Consider the following 22,293-nt stretch of genomic DNA (forward strand, 5'->3'; position numbering starts at 1 on the left):
GGTGAGCTGGTTGTACATGCTTGTGCACGATTTCACCATAGACATCAATGGGGAGAGCAGGCTGAGAAAAAGTCTAACACCTGCCAAAAAGCAGGGTAAATCTTAGTAACGCAGCCCCATTGATTCCTATGGGGAAACACATTTTGTGTTTACACCTAATACCCTAACATGAACCCCGAGTCTAAACACCCCTAATATTACACTTATTAACCCCTAATCTGCCGCCCCTGACATCGCAGACACCTACATTATATTTATTAACCCCTAATCTGCCGCTCCGGACATCGCCGCCACCTACATTATATTTATTAGCCCCTAATCTGCTGCCCCCAACATCGCCGACACCTACATTATATTTATTAATCCCTAATCTGCTGCCCCTAACATCACCGCAATTTACCTACATTTATTAACCCCTAATCTGCCGCCCCCAACATTACCGCTACTATTCTAAATTTATTAATCCCTAAACCTTAGTCTAACCCTAACACCCCCTAACTTAAATATAATTTAAATAAATCTAAATAAAATTACTGTCATTAACTAAATTATTCCTATTTAAAACTAAATACTTACCTATAAAATAAACCCTAAGCTAGCTACAATATAACTAATAGTTACATTGTATCTAGCTTAGGGATTATTTTTATTTCACAGGCAAGTTTGTATTTATTTTAACTAGGTAGAATAGTTACTAAACAGTTATTAACTATTAACGAACTACCTAGCTAAAATAAATACAAATTTACCTGTAAAATAAAACCTAACCTAAGTTACACTAACACCTAAAACTACACTACAATTAAATAAATTAACTAAATGAAATACAATTAAATAAATTAAATACAAAAAACAAACAAACACTAAATTACACAAAATAAAAAACAAATTACAAGATATTTAAACTAATTACACCTAATCTAAGAGCCCTATAAAAATAAAAAAAAATAAAAAAATAATAAAACCCCTTAGCCTAAACTAAACTATCAATAGCCCTTTAAAGGGTCTTTTGCAGGGCATTGCCCCAAAGAAATCAGCTCTTTTACCTGTAAATAAAAAATACAAATACCCCCCCCAACAGTAAAACCCACCACCCACACAACCAACCCCCAAATAAAAGCCTAACTAAAAAAACTAAGCTCCCCATTGCCCTGAAAAGGGCATTTGGATGGGCATTTCCCTTAAAAGGGCATTTAGCTCTATTGCTGACCAAAGCCCTAACCTAAAAATAAAACCCACCCAATACACCCTTAAAAAAATCCTAACACTAACCCCCGAAGATTCACTTACCAGGAGAAGTCTTTATCCAAGCGGCAAGATGTCCTCAACGAAGCCGGCAGAATTGGTCCTCCAGACGGGCAGAATTGGTCCTCCAGATGGGCAGAAGTCTTCATCCAGATGACATCTTCTATTTTCATCCTTCCAACGCGGAGCGGCTCCATCTTCAAGACATCCGGCGCAGAGCATTCTCTTCAATCAACGGCTTCTTCAGAATGAATGTACCTTTAAGTGACGTCATCCAAGATCAATTCTATAAGCCAATCTTAATTAAGGTAGAAAAAATCCTATTGGCTGATGCAATCAGCCAATAGGATTGAACTCAATCCTATTGGCTGATCCAATCAGCCAATAGGATTGAGCTTGCATTCTATTGGCTGATTGGAACAGCCACTAGAATGCCAGCTCAATCCTATTGGCTGATTGCATTCAGGGCAATGGGGAGCTTAGGTTTTTTTAGTTAGGGTTTTATTTGGGGGGTTGGTTGTGTGGGTGGTGGATTTTACTGTTGGGGGGGGTTGTATTTTTTTTACAGGTAAAAGAGCTGATTTCTTTGGGGCAATGCCCCGCAAAAGGCCCTATTGATAGTTTAGTTTAGGCTAGGGTTTTTTTTTTATTTTGGAGGGGAGGCTTTTTTTATTTTGATAGGGCTATTAGATTAGGTGTAATTAGTTTAAAGATCTTGTAATTTGTTTTTTATTTTCTGTAATTTAGTGTTGTTTTTTTGTAATTTAGCTAACTTTATTTAATTTATTTAATTTATCTAATTTATTTAATTGTAAGTTTAGGTTAGGTGTTAATGTAACTTAGGTTAGGTTTTATTTTACAGGTCAATTTGAATTTATTTTAGCTAGGTAGTTATTAAATAGTTAATAACTATTTAATAACTATTCTACCTAGTTAAAATAAATACAAACTTGCCTGTAAAATAAAAATAAACCCTAAGATAGCTACAATGTAACTATTAGTTATATTGTAGCTAGTTTAGGGTTTATTTTATAGGTAAGTATTTAGTTTTAAATAGGAATTATTTAGGTAATAATTGTAGGTTTTATTTATATTTATTTAAATTATTTTTAAGTTAGGGTGTGTTAGGGTTAGGGTTAGACATATGTTTAGGGGATAATAAATTTAGTATAGTGGCGGCGACGTTGGGGACGGCAGATTATGGGTTAATAAATGTAGGTAGGTGGCGGAGATATCCAAGAAAGCAGTGATCTGAGCACTTGGGGGCAAGATAAAATCCAAAAAATCTTTATTGAAGAAAAGGTAAAAGCTGCATCTCAATGCAGGTGAACAAGGATAGCGAGATGTTGGGGGCAGCAGATTAGGGGTTAATAAGTATAATGTAGGTGGCGGCGATGTTAGGGGCGGCAGATTAGGGGTTAATAATATTTAACTAGTGTTTGCGAGGCGGAAGTGCGGCCTTTTAGGGGTTAATATGTTTATTATAGTGGCGGCGATGTTTGGAGCGGAAAATTAGGGGTTAATAATATTTAACTAGTGTTTGCGAGGCGGGAGTGCGGCGGTTTAGGGGTTAATATGTTTATTATAGTGGCGGCGATGTCCGGAGCGGAAAATTAGGGGTTAATAATTTTATTTTAGTGTTTGCGATGCGGGAGGGCCTCAGTTTAGGGGTTATCAGGTAGTTTATGGGTGTTAGTGTACTTTTAAGCACTTTAGTTATGAGTTTTATGCTACTGCTTTGTAGTGTAAAACTCATAACTACTGACTTTAAAATGCGTTAGGAATCTTGGTGGTAGAGGGTGTACCGCTCACTTTTTGGCCTCCCAGGACAAACTCGTAATACCGGTGCTATGCAAGTCCCATTGAAAAAAGACTTTACGAAATTTACGTAAGTTGATTTACGTTAAGGCCAAAGAAGTGTGCGGTGCCCCTAAACCTGCGTTAAAAAGCAGTGTTAGGACCTGTTAACGCTGCTTTTTGAGCTTACCACAAAACTCATAGTCTAGCCGTGTGTTTCTAAATACCAGATATAGAGTTACTGTTATGCTTATTGATATTGTGCACACGTACAGTATCTCTATTTTACTGTGGTATCTTATTTTCTATATGTGGCATATTGTACATTCATTATAATTGCTCATAGATCTGTCTACATCATGAGACTAAAAAGTGGTCTAATTTTTCCCCAACATACCTTCTTGCTGTGAGAACTTTTTATGATGATGAGGAAAGTCCAAGAGTGGCCTCATATAGTTTCCAGAAGGTTTCAGTAGCAGAAAGCTTACTTTAAATTTATGTTAGTTCATAAAATGAGGTTTGTGGTGTTCTGTTATTTCCTATCATTTTATTGCAGACAAAATATTTTGTGCTATTACATTCATAGTAAGCTGTTTATATACCGATCTGTACATTTTGTTTAATGCTATTGCTATCATGCCATGTCTGTAAATTTACATTTAAAACTCAATAAAAGAGGAAAAAACGAACTAATCTGCCACTGTGAGTTAACTTTAAAGTACGTCTCGCCTTGAAGGTTAAAGCCATGATATAGGTTTCAAATGCCATTGCCAGCCTCTCATTCGCATTACAGAAAATACAGAGGTGCCTGTATGTGTGGGCTCTTCCTTATTGTATGTGATGTCAGTGTACAGTGATATCACACTTCATACTGGCACTGAGGGTGAATGAATGAGGATGTTTCACTTTACTAGCAAGAATATGAGGTTATTTTAAAAGCAAGATATGTTGAGTAGTGCAGAGGATGTGCCCTCCTTAGCATTCAAGGAGTTAAAGCATAGGCTGACTTAACCTTTTAGCTGCTAAGCCAATTCCCTCCTGGGTGCTAAGCTAGTTTTGAGCTTTTTGTTGCAGTTTAAAAATAAAGCATAAAATGTGAAACAAAAGTGTATTTTTTTACTACACAATCAATAAAAATTAGTTTGTAATTTTATTTTTCTAAACTCTATCATCAAAACCTGTGTTACTAAATATTTGCAGTAGGTAACCTGTTTTATTGCCGACATGTCAATTTGATAGACCTTAACAAAAAGCCTCTTTAAATTAAATGTATTGTTGCCAGCAATTAAACAGCTTCAGCTGCCTGGGAAGTTAAGAAATGACAATAAAACTATATATTTTTAGAAACTACACCCCCAGCTGCATCAAATGAGGTCTTATTTGTATTTGTATCACAAATCTGAAGTGTGCAACAAATAAGCGAATATCACACTTGTAAAAAAAAAATTAAACAAAGCAGCATCTTCATTTATATATTACACACTACAAATTTGTGCTAGCAATACATGCAGCCCCTCATTTTATGCGCCAAGGGGTGTACTTTCCAAAACTGTGTACCTTGTATACTGTATCTCTAATTCCAAGGTGGCTACAGCTGTTAAACTGCAGACCTCACCCCTAAATGTTTAAAGACAATTTTAAATAAGATTTTCAAGGTTGCCATATCTGCACTTAAACAGCTCTAGCCACCTGGGAAGTTAAATAAGGGTAAATAAAGTACACATTTGTAGAAAGTACACCCCCTGACGCCTCAAATGAGGGGCTATATGTACTTCTATCACAAAAATGGAATGCGCAAATATTCATGGAATATTGTGCTTTGCTTAGAAAATATTTTTTTCTAAGCAAAGTGACATGTTCATTTATGTCTTACTCACTACAAATTTGTGCTAGCAATACATGCAGCCCCTCATTTCATGTGTCAAGGGGTGTACTTTCCAAAACTGTGTACCTTGTATACTGTATCTCTAATTCCAAGGTGGCAGACATGGCTACCTTGAAACACTTTAAACGTATAGGGGTTATATATGCAATTAAACAGTTTTATCTACCTCGTTAATTGACTAACCTAATTCTAAATTATTTTATTATATGTTTAAAAATATAACACTCTTTTGCATTACCCTCACAATCATTACAGGCACTCACACTGGTTGAATTATCACATGGATACCCATGTGAGCAGTAACGCCACGTCAAGGCTTCAACCCTTACTACTGACCATTCACACTCCTTATATGTCTGATTTACTCACAGAAGCACCCACTCCTACATACATCAAGACTTTCATCCCTACTACTGACCATGCACACACCTTTTGTATCTTTATTCACTCACAGAAACACAACCCCTACCATTGGCCAGTCACACACCTTTCATATCTCCCTTCATACGTACCTTTTGCTAGGGGCAACTCAATCACTGGGCTAGTCAGGCGTAAGCCTCAACCAGGGCACTAGGCTGGTCAGGCATAAGCCTCAACCAGGGCACTGTGCTGGTCAGGCATAAGCCTCAACCAGGGTACTGTGCTGGTCAGGCATAAGCCTGAACCAGGGTACTGGGCTGGTCAGGCGTAAGCCTCAACCAGGGCACTAGGCTGGTCAAGTGTAAGCCTCAACCAGGGCACTGGGCTGGTCAGGCATTAGCTTCAACCAGGAACATGTATCTGCATTTCAGAGCCTCCTGGGGTTGTAAGGGTATGCAGCTAGTATGTTTCCATAGTATGATATATACGGAAGCATTCTGGCATGCATAGCCCTGGTTTAGAGAGGTAGTCTGGACAGTAGTAACGGGTGTCTTTACGACGTCCATGCTGACTGCACACTCTACACCTTCTACTAGGGAAAGGTTTTTTTCTCAGTAGCTGGTATATATGCAGCAAAGTGACGGCCATGCAACCTTGCATTCTCCTCACTTGGCACAGTTACTGGAATATCCCCTGATGTGAGAAGGCTTTTAATAACAGATTCCTGAAATTTCAGGAAACATAGCCCTCTTCCTTGGGTAGCCTGATACAGGACAAATGCATTAACCATTGACAATTGTATCAAGTGGACTGCCAGTTTCTTGTTCCATGTATATGCTTTGTGAGAAGCAGAGTATGGTTCAAGCATCTGATCAGTCTTATCTATTCCTCCCATATGCTGATTTTAATCCAGGACACATATGGGTTTCATAGTTGGCGTGTTCTGCCCCCTGACATAAACAGGTGATGTGCTCTCATCATGTATAGTTGTGAGAAGATGCACATCCTTCTTGTCTGTGAATTTCACAGCTAGCAGCTCATCAAAGCACAAAGCTGTGGTCTCTCCTCTCTTTTGCTTTCTGAACATGTGAGTCGGAAAGCCTTTGCGATTGGCACGGATTGTGCCGCACGCAACAGTGCCCTTGCTATATAGCAATTTAAATAATGGCACACCAGTGTATCCACATATACATGGTAACCTTTGTTAAATATTGGGTGGAGTAAGTCCCACATTATTTTTTCACTGGCAGCAAGGGAGGAGGGACAGCCAGGGGGAGCTAGAATAGAATCCTTGCCAGTGTATACCCTAAAACGATAGATGTATCCACTAGAGCTCTCACACAGCTTATACAGCTTGATCCCATAGTGAGCTCTCTTACAAGGAATGTATTGTTTAAAAACAATACGTCCCTTATATAAGATCAGGGATTCATTGACTGATATGTTCTGGCCTGGAGTATAGCACTCTTGAAATCTTGCCAATGAATCGTCAAGAACAGGCCTTATTTTAAACAATCTGTCATGTTCTGGGTTGTCCCGTGGCAGAGCATTTGCATTATTATTATAATGCAAAACTTGAGCAGTAACATATATCTGTCCCTGCTCATTGTAGCAGGGAAGATAGGGGTCATCTGAGTAGGCTGCTTTGACCAATATGAGGCTACTATGCTTGGCTCTTTACAAAATAAAGATATTTTCAAAGAAATAATGCTGCTCGAAATAAAAGATATAAACTGAAAGGATTTTAGACTCTGGGGAGAGCTGAGCAAAGAGGATGCTTACTCACCTAACACACAGGCCAAGACTGATAATAAAAATGTTATTAGTTTTTCATAAAAAGCATTCCTCTACCATTGGTAATTTGTAACCACATGATCTAGGTGATCATTGGATTACAAATATAATATCAGGAGCCATATTGGAAAAGGGAATGTGACATTTTATAGCTAAGTGATCACTGCATTTACACTGATTACTACAGTGATCATTTAGCTAGAATACATAATCCAATATTTATTTTTTTAAAGATATGTTAGTTAATTTTTAGAAAATATATTTTGGGGGTCTCTAGGCAGTTTTGATTTTTATTTATGAGCCCCTAAAGACCCCCACATATTATTTTTTTTACTTTTTTACAACATTTAGTTAAATAACTTTTTACTTTTTTTTGCAGATGCCACATGCTATATTACCTTTCCAACGGTGGGTCTTGGGGGTCTGTAGATCCATAGATGCCTGAGATACAGGCTTCTAAGCAGCATGCCCCCATCTCCCTATAACTGACAATTGTCAGTTGTCAATAAAGTTGCACGGTGACGCCATCACATCATTGCGCGTGACGTCACTGCGTGAAACTTGAAGCCCCGGCGATGCCTGTCACTTTGCAGGCCAGATCGCCGGGGTAGGAGCGGATGGGAGCCCCCAGATCTCCCTCAAGGTGGGAGAGTGCTAGAGCCATCGTTAGCACTTAAGGGGTTAAAGGGATATGAAACCCCCCGAAAAATATTTTGTGATTCAGAGAGAATTTACACTTTTATAAATGTTTCCAATTAACTTATATTAACAAATGTGCTTCATTTCCGTGGCATTCTTTGTTGAAGAGATAACTAGGTCGAATAGCACGAAATAGTGTTGCCATCTAGTGCTGTTGTAAATGGATACAATTTCTGCAAAACCTCTGCCATATAGTGTTCCCAACATGTGCACACTCCTGAGCTTACGACCCTGTTTTACAAGATAAAAATGAATGAATGAAAAAAATAAAAAACAAATACATTTTGATTATAGAAGTAAATTATAAAATGTTTAAAATTGCAGGTTATATCTGAAGCATGGAAGAAAAATGTTGAGTTTCATGTTTATTAATAGGCCTTATTATTTTATAACCTACTGAAAATGTGCATAAAGCTTTATCCATAGTAAAACTTGTAAACTCAGAGACTTGTCCTTTAATTGCTCCAATGAATTTATGAGTAAAAATGTATGATAAATAGAATAGTACAACATTGTTATTATTCAGTGTATACATATTCAATATTTTTTACTTCAAATGAACACTAGAAACATTGTGCAACTAAAATATTCATTACATAATAATCAGTGATATATTGTCATTTAAATAATAATAGAATGCTTTAGGCCACTGGTTTTCAAACCTGTTCTCAGGCCTCCCCATCCCCAACAGGCCAGGTTTTCTGGATTACCTTGAATGAGAGTTGGTAAAATAACCATGTTTACTAATCAGTTGATTATTTCTAGGGATGGGCGAATGTGCAAATTTTCGAATTTCGAATGTAGAACGAATGTTATTACCGAAATTCGAATTCTAAATTCGAATGTCGATAAGAACGAATATTCTTAAAAATTCGAAAATCGAATGTTATTTACAGTTTTCGAATGTCACTTTCGAATTCGAATGTTTATAATTATATCGAATGTCTACATTCGAAATTTGAATTTTTCGAATTCGAATATAAATTCAAATTTTTCGAATTCGAATATAAATTCGAATTTTTCGAATTCGAATATTGCATAATTCGAATATTACATTTAAAAGCATTAGAAATACTATTACAATCTAAATTCAAATTTTTCGAATTCGAATACACGTATTGCATAATTTGAATATTACATTTAAAGAAAAAGCATTAGACATACTATTACAATCTAAATTCGAATTTTTCGAATTCGAATATTGCATAATTCGAAAATTACATTTAAAGAAAAAGCATTAGAAATACTATTACAATCTAAATTCGAATTTTTCGAATTCGAATATTGCATAATTCGAATATTACATTTAAAGAAAAAGCATTAGAAATACTATTACAATCTAAATTTGAATTTTTCGAATTCGAATTCTCGTATTGCATAATTTGAATATTACATTTAAAGAAAAAGCATTAGAAATACTATTACAATCTAAATTCAAATTTTTCGAATTCGAATACACGTATTGCATAATTTGAATATTACATTTAAAGAAAAAGCATTAGAAATACTATTACAATCTAAATGAAAAAAATTCGAATTCGAATACACGTATTGCATAATTCGAAAATTACATTTAAAGAAAAAGCATTAGAAATACTATTACAATCTAAATTTGAATTTTTCGAATTCGAATATTGCATAATTCGAATATTACATTTAAAGAAAAAGCATTAGAAATACTATTACAATCTAAATTCGAATTTTTCGAATTCGAATATTGCATAATTCGAATATTACATTTAAAGAAAAAGCATTAGAAATACTATTACAATCTAAATTCGAATTTTTTGAATTCGAATATTGCATAATTCGAATATTACATTTAAAGAAAAAGCATTAGAAATACTATTACAATCTAAATTCGAATTTTTCGAATTCGAATATTTTCGAATGTAATCGTAAAATTCGAAACCGAACATTCGAAAATCGAATGTTAGAATGTTATGTAAACATTCGAAAATGTATGATAAATAGAATAGTACAACATTGTTATTATTCAGTGTATACATATTCAATATTTTTTACTTCAAATGAACACTAGAAACATTGTGCAACTAAAATATTCATTACATAATAATCAGTGATATATTGTCATTTAAATAATAATAGAATGCTTTAGGCCACTGGTTTTCAAACCTGTTCTCAGGCCTCCCCATCCCCAACAGGCCAGGTTTTCTGGATTACCTTGAATGAGAGTTGGTAAAATAACCATGTTTACTAATCAGTTGATTATTTCTAGGGATGGGCGAATGTGCAAATTTTCGAATTTCGAATGTAGAACGAATGTTATTACCGAAATTCGAATTCTAAATTCGAATGTCGATAAGAACGAATATTCTTAAAAATTCGAAAATCGAATGTTATTTACAGTTTTCGAATGTCACTTTCGAATTCGAATGTTTATAATTATATCGAATGTCTACATTCGAAATTTGAATTTTTCGAATTCGAATATAAATTCAAATTTTTCGAATTCGAATATAAATTCGAATTTTTCGAATTCGAATATTGCATAATTCGAATATTACATTTAAAAGCATTAGAAATACTATTACAATCTAAATTCAAATTTTTCGAATTCGAATACACGTATTGCATAATTTGAATATTACATTTAAAGAAAAAGCATTAGACATACTATTACAATCTAAATTCGAATTTTTCGAATTCGAATATTGCATAATTCGAAAATTACATTTAAAGAAAAAGCATTAGAAATACTATTACAATCTAAATTCGAATTTTTCGAATTCGAATATTGCATAATTCGAATATTACATTTAAAGAAAAAGCATTAGAAATACTATTACAATCTAAATTTGAATTTTTCGAATTCGAATTCTCGTATTGCATAATTTGAATATTACATTTAAAGAAAAAGCATTAGAAATACTATTACAATCTAAATTCAAATTTTTCGAATTCGAATACACGTATTGCATAATTTGAATATTACATTTAAAGAAAAAGCATTAGAAATACTATTACAATCTAAATGAAAAAAATTCGAATTCGAATACACGTATTGCATAATTCGAAAATTACATTTAAAGAAAAAGCATTAGAAATACTATTACAATCTAAATTTGAATTTTTCGAATTCGAATATTGCATAATTCGAATATTACATTTAAAGAAAAAGCATTAGAAATACTATTACAATCTAAATTCGAATTTTTCGAATTCGAATATTGCATAATTCGAATATTACATTTAAAGAAAAAGCATTAGAAATACTATTACAATCTAAATTCGAATTTTTTGAATTCGAATATTGCATAATTCGAATATTACATTTAAAGAAAAAGCATTAGAAATACTATTACAATCTAAATTCGAATTTTTCGAATTCGAATATTTTCGAATGTAATCGTAAAATTCGAAACCGAACATTCGAAAATCGAATGTTAGAATGTTATGTAAACATTCGAAATTCGATTCGAACGAACGAATGTGTTAAAATTCGTGCCGTTTTTCGAATGTTGCGAAACATTCGCCCATCCCTAATTATTTCACCTGTGCTCCAGTTCAGATATATCAGATACCAGTGCTTTAGGCTCTTTCTGACAATTATTTTGAGGTGTTCTTTAAAGGTTATCCTTCAGTTCACACTGTTAAAATCATATGCCATTACCATGCACGTATGATCTCTGCTAGAAAGAGGGACGAGCATGTGAGCTGAGCGTGTATTGATTATACTGGATGATTTTGTACATGACAATGATTTATTCTGCTTTGTAGTTGTTGACTGTAAGCCACCAAAGGAACTGGAGAATGGATTTGTCACCTTTTCTACAATACAAAATCTCACTACCTACCAGTCAACTTTACAGTATTCTTGTCGAGAACCTTATTACACAATGGTACCTAACATCACAAGTAAGTGTGCCCTCCTCTTGCATGATTATTAACCTATAAAAATGTATATATATACAGTCAAATGTCTAACAGGTTTGACTAAACTGCTTACCTGTTTAAACACATTGGGCCAGATTACAAGTGACAAGCTAAATTACTTTTTTGCTTGCGTGCTAACTGCACTCAAAGTAAAAATTTATCACAGCCAGATTAGAGTGTGTATTACAAGTTGAAAGTTAAAAGTTAGCGTGCAAGCTAATTCGAATGTGCGCTAACTTCAAGACTGGATAACGCAACCTCGCTAACTTCTTAACAGTTATCGATCGTGCACTAATCCGACAGTGCGTTACAACAACTATGCTAAACCCAAAGTGTGTTAGGAATACTTTACATTCCTATGTTCATCGCATAGAAGAAAATGTTCTTTTTGTTTTAAAATATATATTTCTATATATATATAATTATTATTTGTAAAATCTCCCTCTCTCTCTCTCTCTCTCTCTCTCTCTCTCTCTTTCTCTCTCTCTTTCTCTCTCTCTCTCTCTCTATATATATATATATATATCTTTATATCTTTATGAATATATACATATATATATATATAAAAAAGAAGGGGTTGTCAGCACTATCAGTTTTGCCAATAACGGGGGTAGTTTACAGAGGTCCGAATGCTAAGTACTTATCAGACCTCTGGTGCAAGGGGAAAGTAGAACATTTTTACTCAAACAAATAGAAATAATGAGCCTCTCCTATCCAGCACTAACCAATCCCTATAAATGTAATTGGGTAAGCAATTCTAAAGTGACAAACCTTATAGAGGCATAAAAAGATTAATATCATAAGTGTCAATCATATGCTGCAACAGGGAGCATTAAAATGAGTAATTTATTGGAAATACATGAGAGCAATATTCAACAAACTGAAGGGTACTCAAAACAATTCTGATCATAGTGCACTATGAAATTTCCTACCAGCTGGAAAAAAACATAAAAATAAAACTAAAAATAAAACAATATTGAAACTAAATAATTCAAGTTACCAAAAGAAAAAACCTGTTTATAACCACAGGTGATAAAGTCCCAGTAGGTAGTATAGAGAGAGTTCCCAACAGTTCAATCATAAATATTGTAGCAACATGGGCCTCTGGTAATTAAAGAGTTAAATGTTGCTTGTTGCTAGTAAAGAGTTAGATGGTGCTTTTAACTTATATACAACCTGCAAAAAATGGTTACATTATCTTCCTTGTTATTCAGATGTGGTGCAAGGTATAATCCAAACTTCACTTGGAGATACTATTTAAACTAACAATTCCACCTTCGCGGTAAGTATTTAACCAGTTCTTGGCTGTCAGCAATACTTCATATTGTTAGAAAAACAAGCTCCGCCGTAGCGGTAAAGATGTTCACCAGTTTTGGTACAAATAACAGATACTGTGTCTGAGAATGTATCCCGCCGTAGCGGTTATACTTGCGTTGTTTGAGAGTCCCACTATCGCGGTGCCGCACCTCCAGGGGTGCTCCTCTCGCACTTCTTTGTAACCTTTAGTTATTTTGCAGTTGTTCACAGACTCCAAAGTGGCTACTATCTTAAATAATTCCACCAGAAATCTTTGTCTCATGAAGTTCCTAACAAACACTCCAACCAGCTACGCGCGTTTCACCCCTAAGGCTATGGGGCTTCTTCCGGCTCCAAATTCAATCAATATCTTACAGGTGTATTTGGTGTACCTTTAACAGAAACATCACGGAGGACAACTCTTCCCTTTCTTGAAGCCTTTAACAATTCAATGTTGTTCTTGGGGTAAAATGGTAACTATGTTTGAACTAAGACAAAAATTGTATCAGCATTATTTTATACATATTTATGTGTCAAACAGAAAAATATAATAAAGACTACGGAATTGTAAATAGTACCGTAATTAAAAATTATATACAATAACAAAATGAGTGTGCTCCCCTGTAATGCAGCACTGGCCGACACTAATATTTGAAAATCCACTTTATCATAATAATAATAATAGTGTCCTACCATAAGTGAAACACCCTTTCATAACCTATTAAACAATTTTATGATTGCACAATATGGCAAGTTTTATTCAATAGCCATTAGTTTGCCTATTTCTCTTAAATAAGAGTCAAAATTATATAATGCTTTTATGCTGATAAATAGGTTTTCTTATAGGTCTTTGACATGGATTATTTCTTTACTTCCTTTTCTCCTCAAAGATAGATTAGATTGCACTCTCATGCAGCAACCTCATTCACCTAGAAAGCATGCATAGTTAATTTCCTCATTCATGCCTTGGGGGGCAAGAGCTTCTAAATTAAATATCCATTTGCATTCATTCTGTAAAAGTTTTTTATCCAGATCACCACCACGCTCTCTGAGATCAATATTTTGCAGACCCCTAAATTTTAGTTCATGCTTGTTACTATTATGAAAATAGAAAAAATGTCGGGCTACACTACTAGTGTCAATCAATTTATTCTTTATATCTCTCTTGTGCTCTTTAATTCTTTCTTTGAGCTCTCTGTACATTTTACCAACGTAATAACACGGACAATTACAGTAAACTAGATATACTACTCCTACACTTACACAGTTTATGTGTCCCTGGATGTACCATTGTTTACAGCCATGGGTACATGCTGTGCGCCTACGTACGCATGTCTGTACCTTGGGTATTGGGAAAAAGAGATAATTTGGGACGGTGAATATAAGGACAAAATAGGATTATGGATACACTTCATAGATTATGCTTTAATGCTATGGGAAGGGTCAGAGGAAGAATTAATCAAATTTATGGAGGTTCTGAATCAGAACACCTTCAATTTGAAATTCACATATACTAGTAGTAGAACAGAAATAAGCTTTTTAGACTTAAATATTAGCAATGTAAATCAAATTGTTACTACATCAACCCATAGGAAACCTACTGCTGGCAACACACTATTGCGTGCTGATAGCCATTACCCATCTCATCTTCTATTTAATATACCACATGGCCAATATCTCAGACATAGGAGAAATTGCACACAAACTGAAACTTTTAAAATTGAGGTATGTGACCTACAAAAAAGATTCAAGGAAAGGGGGTATTCCCAAAATTGTCTAAAACAGGCATACACAAAAGCAAGGTATAAGAATCAACAGGAAATATTGTATAAACAAAAGGATAATTTAAAATCAGATACAGTAAGATTTATTAGTGTTTATAATGATTCCTGGGCTAAAATTAGGACAATATTGCTAAAACATTGGCATATCCTAACTTTAGATAGTTCTATAGCGAAACAAATAAGCAGTGTTCCCCAAATGACAGCAAAGAAAGCCCCCAATCTCAAGGATAAATTAGTTAGAAGCCATTTTCGTATGAATAAGTCTGAAACTTGGCTGTCACAATATAAAAATAAAGATGGCAATTTTAAGTGTTCCAAATGTTCAGTCTGTCCAAACATGAGTACTGGGAATAAATTTATCGATAAATTTGGTAAACAATGGTACATCCAGGTACACATAAACTGTGTAAGTGTAGGAGTAGTATATCTAGTTTACTGTAATTGTCCGTGTTATTACGTTGGTAAAACGTACAGAGAGCTCAAAGAAAGAATTAAAGAGCACAAGAGAGATATAAAGAATAAATTGATTGACACTAGTAGTGTAGCCCGACATTTTTTCTATTTTCATAATAGTAACAAGCATGAACTAAAATTTAGGGGTCTGCAAAATATTGATCTCAGAGAGCGTGGTGGTGATCTGGATAAAAAAACTTTTACAGAATGAATGCAAATGGATATTTAATTTAGAAGCTCTTGCCCCCCAAGGCATGAATGAGGAAATTAACTATGCATGCTTTCTAGGTGAATGAGGTTGCTGCATGAGAGTGCAATCTAATCTATCTTTGAGGAGAAAAGGAAGTAAAGAAATAATCCATGTCAAAGACCTATAAGAAAACCTATTTATCAGCATAAAAGCATTATATAATTTTGACTATTATTTAAGAGAAATAGGCAAACTAATGGCTATTGAATAAAACTTGCCATATTGTGCAATCATAAAATTGCTTAATAGGTTATGAAAGGGTGTTTCACTCATGGTAGGACACTATTATTATTATTATGATAAAGTGGATTTTCAAATATTAGTGTCGGCCAGTGCTGCATTACAGGGGAGCACACTCATTTTGTTATTGTATATAATTTTTAATTACGGTACTATTTACAATTCCGTAGTCTTTATTATATTTTTCTGTTTGACACATAAATATGTATAAAATAATGCTGATACAATTTTTGTCTTAGTTCAAACATAGTTACCATTTTACCCCAAGAACAACATTGAATTGTTAAAGGCTTCAAGAAAGGGAAGAGTTTTCCTCCGTGATGTTTCTGTTAAAGGTACACCAAATACACCTGTAAGGTATTGATTGAATTTGGAGCCGGAAGAAGCCCCATAGCCTTAGGGGTGAAACGTGCGTAGCTGGCTGGAGTGTTTGTTAGGAACTTCATGAGACAAAGATTCCTGGTGGAATTATTTAAGATATTAGGCAACTTTGGAATCTGTGAACAACTGCAAAATAACTAAAGGTTACGAAGAAGTGCGAGAGGAGCACCCCTGGAGGTGCGGCACCGCGATAGTGGGACTCTCAAACAACGCAAGTATAACCGCTACGGCGGGATACATTCTCAGACACAGTATCTGTTATTTGTTCCAAAACTGGTGAACATCTTTACCGCTACGGCGGAGCTTGTTTTTCTAACAATATGAAGTATTGCTGACAGCCAAGAACTGGTTAAATACTTACCGCGAAGGTGGAATTGTTAGTTTAAATAGTATCTCCAAGTGAAGTTTGGATTATACCTTGCACCACATCTGAATAACAAGGAAGATAATGTAACCATTTCTCCAACATTGGTGTGTCCGGTCCACAGCGTCATCCTTACTTGTGGGATATTCTCTTCCCCAACAGGAAATGGCAAAGAGTCCCAGCAAAGCTGGTCACATGATCCCTCCTAGGCTCCGCCTACCCCAGTCATTCTCTTTGCCGTTGCACAGGCAACATCTCCACGGAGATGGTTAAGAGTTTTTTGGCCAAGGATTTTCACAAAGGTGCTAGGGTCCCTTCTAGCGGTTCTAAGACCAAGGGGCATTGCAGTAGTACCTTACTTGGACGACATTCTAATACAAGCGTCGTCCCTGTCAAAGGCAAAGGCTCATACGGACATCGTTCTAGCCTTTCTCACATCTCACGGATGGAAGGTGAACAAAGAAAAGAGTTCTCTGTCCCCGTCAACAAGAGTTCCCTTCTTGGGAACAATAATAGATTCCTTAGAAATGAGGATTTTTCTGACACAGGTCAGAAAATCAAAACTTCTAAGCTCTTGTCAAGTGCTTCATTCTGTTCCTCATCCTTCCATAGCGCAGTGCATGGAAGTAATAGGATTGATGGTTGCAACAATGGACATAGTTCCTTTTGCACGAATTCATCTAAGACCATTACAACTGTGCATGCTCAAACAGTGGAATGGGGATTATACAGACTTGTCTCCAATGATTCAAGTAGATCAAATGACCAGAGATTCACTCCGTTGGTGGCTGACCCTGGACCATCTGTCCCAGGGAATGAGCTTCCGCAGGCCAGAGTGGGTCATTGTCACGACCGACGCCAGTCTAGTGGGCTGGGGTGCGGTCTGGGAATCCCTGAAAGCTCAGGGTCTATGGTCTCGGGAAGAGTCTCTTCTCCCGATAAACATTCTGGAACTGAGAGCGATATTCAATGCTCTCAGAGCTTGGCCTCAACTAGCAAAGGCCAAATTCATAAGGTTCCAATCAGACAACATGACGACTGTTGCTTATATCAATCATCAAGGGGGAACAAAGAGTTCCCTGGCGATGAAAGAAGTGACCAAAATAATTCAATGGGCGGAGGATCACTCCTGCCACTTGTCTGCGATCCACATCCCAGGAGTGGAAAATTGGGAAGCGGATTTTCTGAGTCGTCAGACATTTCATCCGGGGGAGTGGGAACTCCATCTGGAAATCTTTGCCCAAATAACTCAATTATGGGGCATTCCAGACATGGATCTGATGGCGTCTCGTCAGAACTTCAAGGTTCCTTGCTACGGGTCCAGATCCAGGGATCCCAAGGTGACTCGAGTAGATGCACTAGTAGCACCTTGGACTTTCAACCTAGCTTACGTATTCCCACCGTTTCCTCTCATTCCCAGGCTGGTAGCCAGGATCAATCAGGAGAGGGCCTCGGTGATCTTGATAGCTCCTGCGTGGCCACGCAGGACTTGGTATGCAGACCTGGTGAATATGTCATCGGCTCCACCATGGAAGCTACCTTTGAGACAGGACCTTCTTGTTCAAGGTCCATTCGAACACCCAAATCTGGTCTCCCTCCAACTGACGGCTTGGAGATTGAATGCTTGATTCTATCAAAGCGTGGGTTTTCAGATTCGGTGATAGATACTCTGGTTCAGGCCAGAAAACCTGTAACTAGAAAAATTTACCATAAAATATGGAAAAAATATATCTGTTGGTGTGAATCCAAAGGATTCCCATGGAATAAGATAAAAATTCCTAAGATTCTCTCCTTTCTTCAAGAAGGTTTGGAGAAAGGATTATCTGCAAGTTCTCTAAAGGGACAGATCTCTGCTTTATCTGTCTTACTACACAAAAGACTGGCAGCTGTGCCAGATGTTCAAGCATTTGTTCAGGCTCTGGTTAGGATCAAGCCTGTTTACAGACCTTTGACTCCTCCCTGGAGTCTAAATCTAGTTCTTTCAGTTCTTCAAGGGGTTCCGTTTGAACCCTTACATTCCATAGATATTAAGTTACTATCTTGGAAAGTTTTGTTTTTGGTTGCAATTTCTTCTGCTAGAAGAGTTTCAGAGTTATCTGCTCTGCAGTGTTCTCCTCCTTATCTGGTGTTCCATGCAGATAAGGTGGTTTTGCGTACTAAGCCTGGTTTTCTTCCTAAAGTTGTTTCTAGCAAAAATATTAACCAGGAGATAGTTGTACCTTCTTTGTGTCCGAATCCAGTTTCAAAGAAGGAACGTTTGTTACACAATTTGGACGTTGTCCGTGCTCTAAAGTTCTATTTAGAGGCTACTAAAGATTTCAGACAAACATCTTCCTTGTTTGTTGTTTATTCTGGTAAAAGGAGAGGTCAAAAAGCGACTTCTACCTCTCTTTCCTTTTGGCTTAAAAGCATCATCCGATTGGCTTATGAGACTGTCGGACGGCAGCCTCCTGAAAGAATCTCAGCTCACTCCACTAGGGCTGTGGCTTCCACATGGGCCTTCAAGAACGAGGCTTCTGTTGACCAGATATGTAAGGCAGCGACTTGGTCTTCACTGCACACTTTTGCCAAATTTTACAAATTTGATACTTTTGCTTCTTCGGAGGCTATTTTTGGGAGAAAGGTTTTGCAAGCTGTGGTTCCTTCCGTTTAGGTGACCTGATTTGCTCCCTCCCTTCATCCGTGTCCTAAAGCTTTGGTATTGGTTCCCACAAGTAAGGATGACGCCGTGGACAGGACACACCAATGTTGGAGAAAACAGAATTTATGCTTACCTGATAAATTACTTTCTCCAACGGTGTGTCCGGTCCACGGCCCGCCCTGGTTTTTTAATCAGGTCTGATGAATTATTTTCTCTAACTACAGTCACCACGGTATCATATGGTTTCTCCTATATATATTTCCTCCTGTCCGTCGGTCGAATGACTGGGGTAGGCGGAGCCTAGGAGGGATCATGTGACCAGCTTTGCTGGGACTCTTTGCCATTTCCTGTTGGGGAAGAGAATATCCCACAAGTAAGGATGACGCCGTGGACCGGACACACCGTTGGAGATAGTAATTTATCAGGTAAGCATAAATTCTGTTTTTTTGCAGATTGTACATAAGTTAAAAGCACCATCTAACTCTTTACTAGCAACAAGCAACATTTAACTCTTTAATTACCAGAGGCCCATGTTGCTACAATATTTATGATTGAACCGTTGGGAACTCTCTCTATACTACCTACTGGGACTTTATCACCTGTGGTTATAAATAGGTTTTTTCTTTTGGTAACTTGAATTATTTAGTTTCAATATTGTTTTATTTTTAGTTTTATTTTTATGTTTTTTTCCAGCTGGTAGGAAATTTCATAGAGCACTATGATCAGAATTGTTTTGAGTACCCTTCAGTTTGTTGAATATTGCTCTCATGTATTTCCAATAAATTACTCATTTTAATGCTCCCTGTTGCAGCATATGATTGACACTTATGATATTAATCTTTTTATGCCTCTATAAGTTTTGTCACCTCATTATTTCTATTTGTTTGAATATATATATATAAACAATACTGAGTGATGGGAAGAGACCTATAATTTTACTATATTATTAATAAAAAACCCTAAAGTATTTTCCCAATGCAGGAAAATACTGGTGCAGATCCTTAGAATAATTATAAAATTAAACAGAAAAGAGAGATAAGGATTGAAAAGATAATCTTCTTTATATCCAAAATTAAGGGAATTCAGCACTCTTTATATTTGAAAAAATTGGGCATTTTATTTCCATTATATTACTCGTAGCCATCCACCTGTTGCAAATTATCCTCCTGACCGTGGTTGCTACAAACTCATCACAGTGCAATATACAAAATAGTGATTTTCACATGTTAAATGTTTACCCTCTAAACCATAAAACATTATAGTGTATCCAACTTGCTACCTACAAGAATAATGCACTTAACAAGCGTGTAAATTATGATACATAACAATTCTGCCATGTTGCTATTAAAGCGCAACTATTGCTTTAAGAGGAGTGAAATCTTAAATTTCAAAACATATTAAATGCTCATTATCTTAATTTTATAAGCATCCTTTTTCATCAAAGGTATTCCCACATATAATCAGAAAGAGGTACACCTCATGTTAGTTGAATTGTCATAGGAATTTTGAGAAAAGCTGACTTAGTGATGTTTATGCCTGCTGACCGCGGTATCCACCACACTTAAGGTCTATAGGCTCCTTCTTATGAATAAGTCACTTTACTAATTAATTTCCCACAGTTCTGAAAAGATTATCCACATTAGATCAATCTTAGGGCAAGTCACTGTAAGTGCACATATTACTTCCATCCGAGCTGCCTTATACGTCCTTATTGTCCCCAATGACTCATCCGTTATGCTGCTGACAGCTCTGCAACAAATGCTCACTTGAGCTGATTACTGGTCTTTTGAAACATATTCATCTGGACAAGGTTAGATGCGCTCAGCCATAGAACACCCAGTGTGTTACGTCATCCTTTGCACGTCACGTGGTTACTTTAAAAACCCAAACGGATCGGAAAAGGTTTTTCTTGCCTGTTATGCGGTGCTCACTCTTTGTAGATTTCTTTGTGAGTCAATCTCCTCCTCAGCTCTTTGTTAGTATCTTTACAAGTCCTCTCATGAAGACTTTTTGGCCAACAACATGTTCGTTTCACCCCTGCTCTCAATCTGAATTGGAGCTTCATCAGGGCTTACTCTATGGAGGTCAGGATAATTTGCAACAGGTGGATGGCTACGAGTAATATAATGAAAATAAAAAACCCAATTTTTTCAAATATAAAGAGTGCTGAATTCCATTACTTTTGGATATAAAGAAGATTATCTTTTCAATCCTTATCTCTCTTTTCTGTTTAATTTTATATATATATATATATATATATATATATATATATATATACTATATTGTATATACAGATAGTTATAGAAATATATTTTTTAGAATACATTATAATTGAAGAAAAATAATACAGCATATTTCAAGGTATTTGACTTGGAAGTTGTGCGCTAATGGAAGCGTGGTCCAGCTATATTGGTTATCACGCCTGCACTATCATTAGCGCGCCATTTATAATCTTGCCCATTATTATCCATTTCATACTGCAGTGAATTGACCACTATGCTACTATGCATTAGTTAAACTTCTGTCATTCAGACAGAGCATTTCCAGTTCACTTTTATTATCAAATTAGCTTAGTTGCCTTGTCATCCTTTGTTGATGATTATATCTAGATAAGCTTAGGTAGAGCGATACACTGCTAGGAGTTTGCTGGTGATTGGAGGATGCACCTATATGCCTCTTGTCATTAGCTCACCAGATGTGTTGAGCTAGCTCCTAGTATTGCTCCTGAGCCTATCCTTCAACAAGGGATACCATAAAAAATAGTAATGGAATTGCATAAATAAAGGAACTGAGGGAATGCAGGTGGGTATGTGTGTAAGTGTTTGTGTATTAGCATATGTAAAGGGCTGGAGTGGATTATATCAGCAAAGGATTGTATTTTTATCAAATGAATAATATGCATATAATACAACATATACATTTACTTGCATTCTTGTATTTTAGGTGTATATTCCTGTGATGCAAGTGGAGTGTGGATTAACAAAGAGATGGGGGTGAAGCTTCCGACTTGTCAGCCAGGTACTAAAACTAGTGTGATATATATATATATATATATATATATATATATATATATATATATATATATATATATATATATATATATATATATATATTTATATATATATATATATATATAAATATATATATATATATATACATACAATAAAATCCAATACCTGGGTACATGGGTTAACTGTAAACAAGGGC

The 22,293-nt window shown here is 35.9% G+C and overlaps 1 protein-coding gene across 3 annotated transcripts in view; it reads left to right on the forward strand.

Annotated features, from left to right (window-relative positions):
* MASP1 (MBL associated serine protease 1) overlaps window positions 1-22,293 on the forward strand; it is a 318,359-nt gene that overhangs the window by 188,606 nt on the left and 107,460 nt on the right. For all 3 annotated transcript variants that reach the window (XM_053710259.1, XM_053710260.1, XM_053710258.1), the window contains exons 9-10: window positions 11,522-11,659; window positions 22,030-22,104. In XM_053710259.1, the coding sequence (XP_053566234.1) occupies window positions 11,522-11,659; window positions 22,030-22,104 (213 nt within the window). The remainder of the gene's footprint in view (window positions 1-11,521; window positions 11,660-22,029; window positions 22,105-22,293) is intronic.

This window comes from Bombina bombina, chromosome 4, assembly GCF_027579735.1.
Source record: "Bombina bombina isolate aBomBom1 chromosome 4, aBomBom1.pri, whole genome shotgun sequence".
In the NCBI taxonomy this organism is placed as follows: domain Eukaryota; kingdom Metazoa; phylum Chordata; class Amphibia; order Anura; family Bombinatoridae; genus Bombina; species Bombina bombina.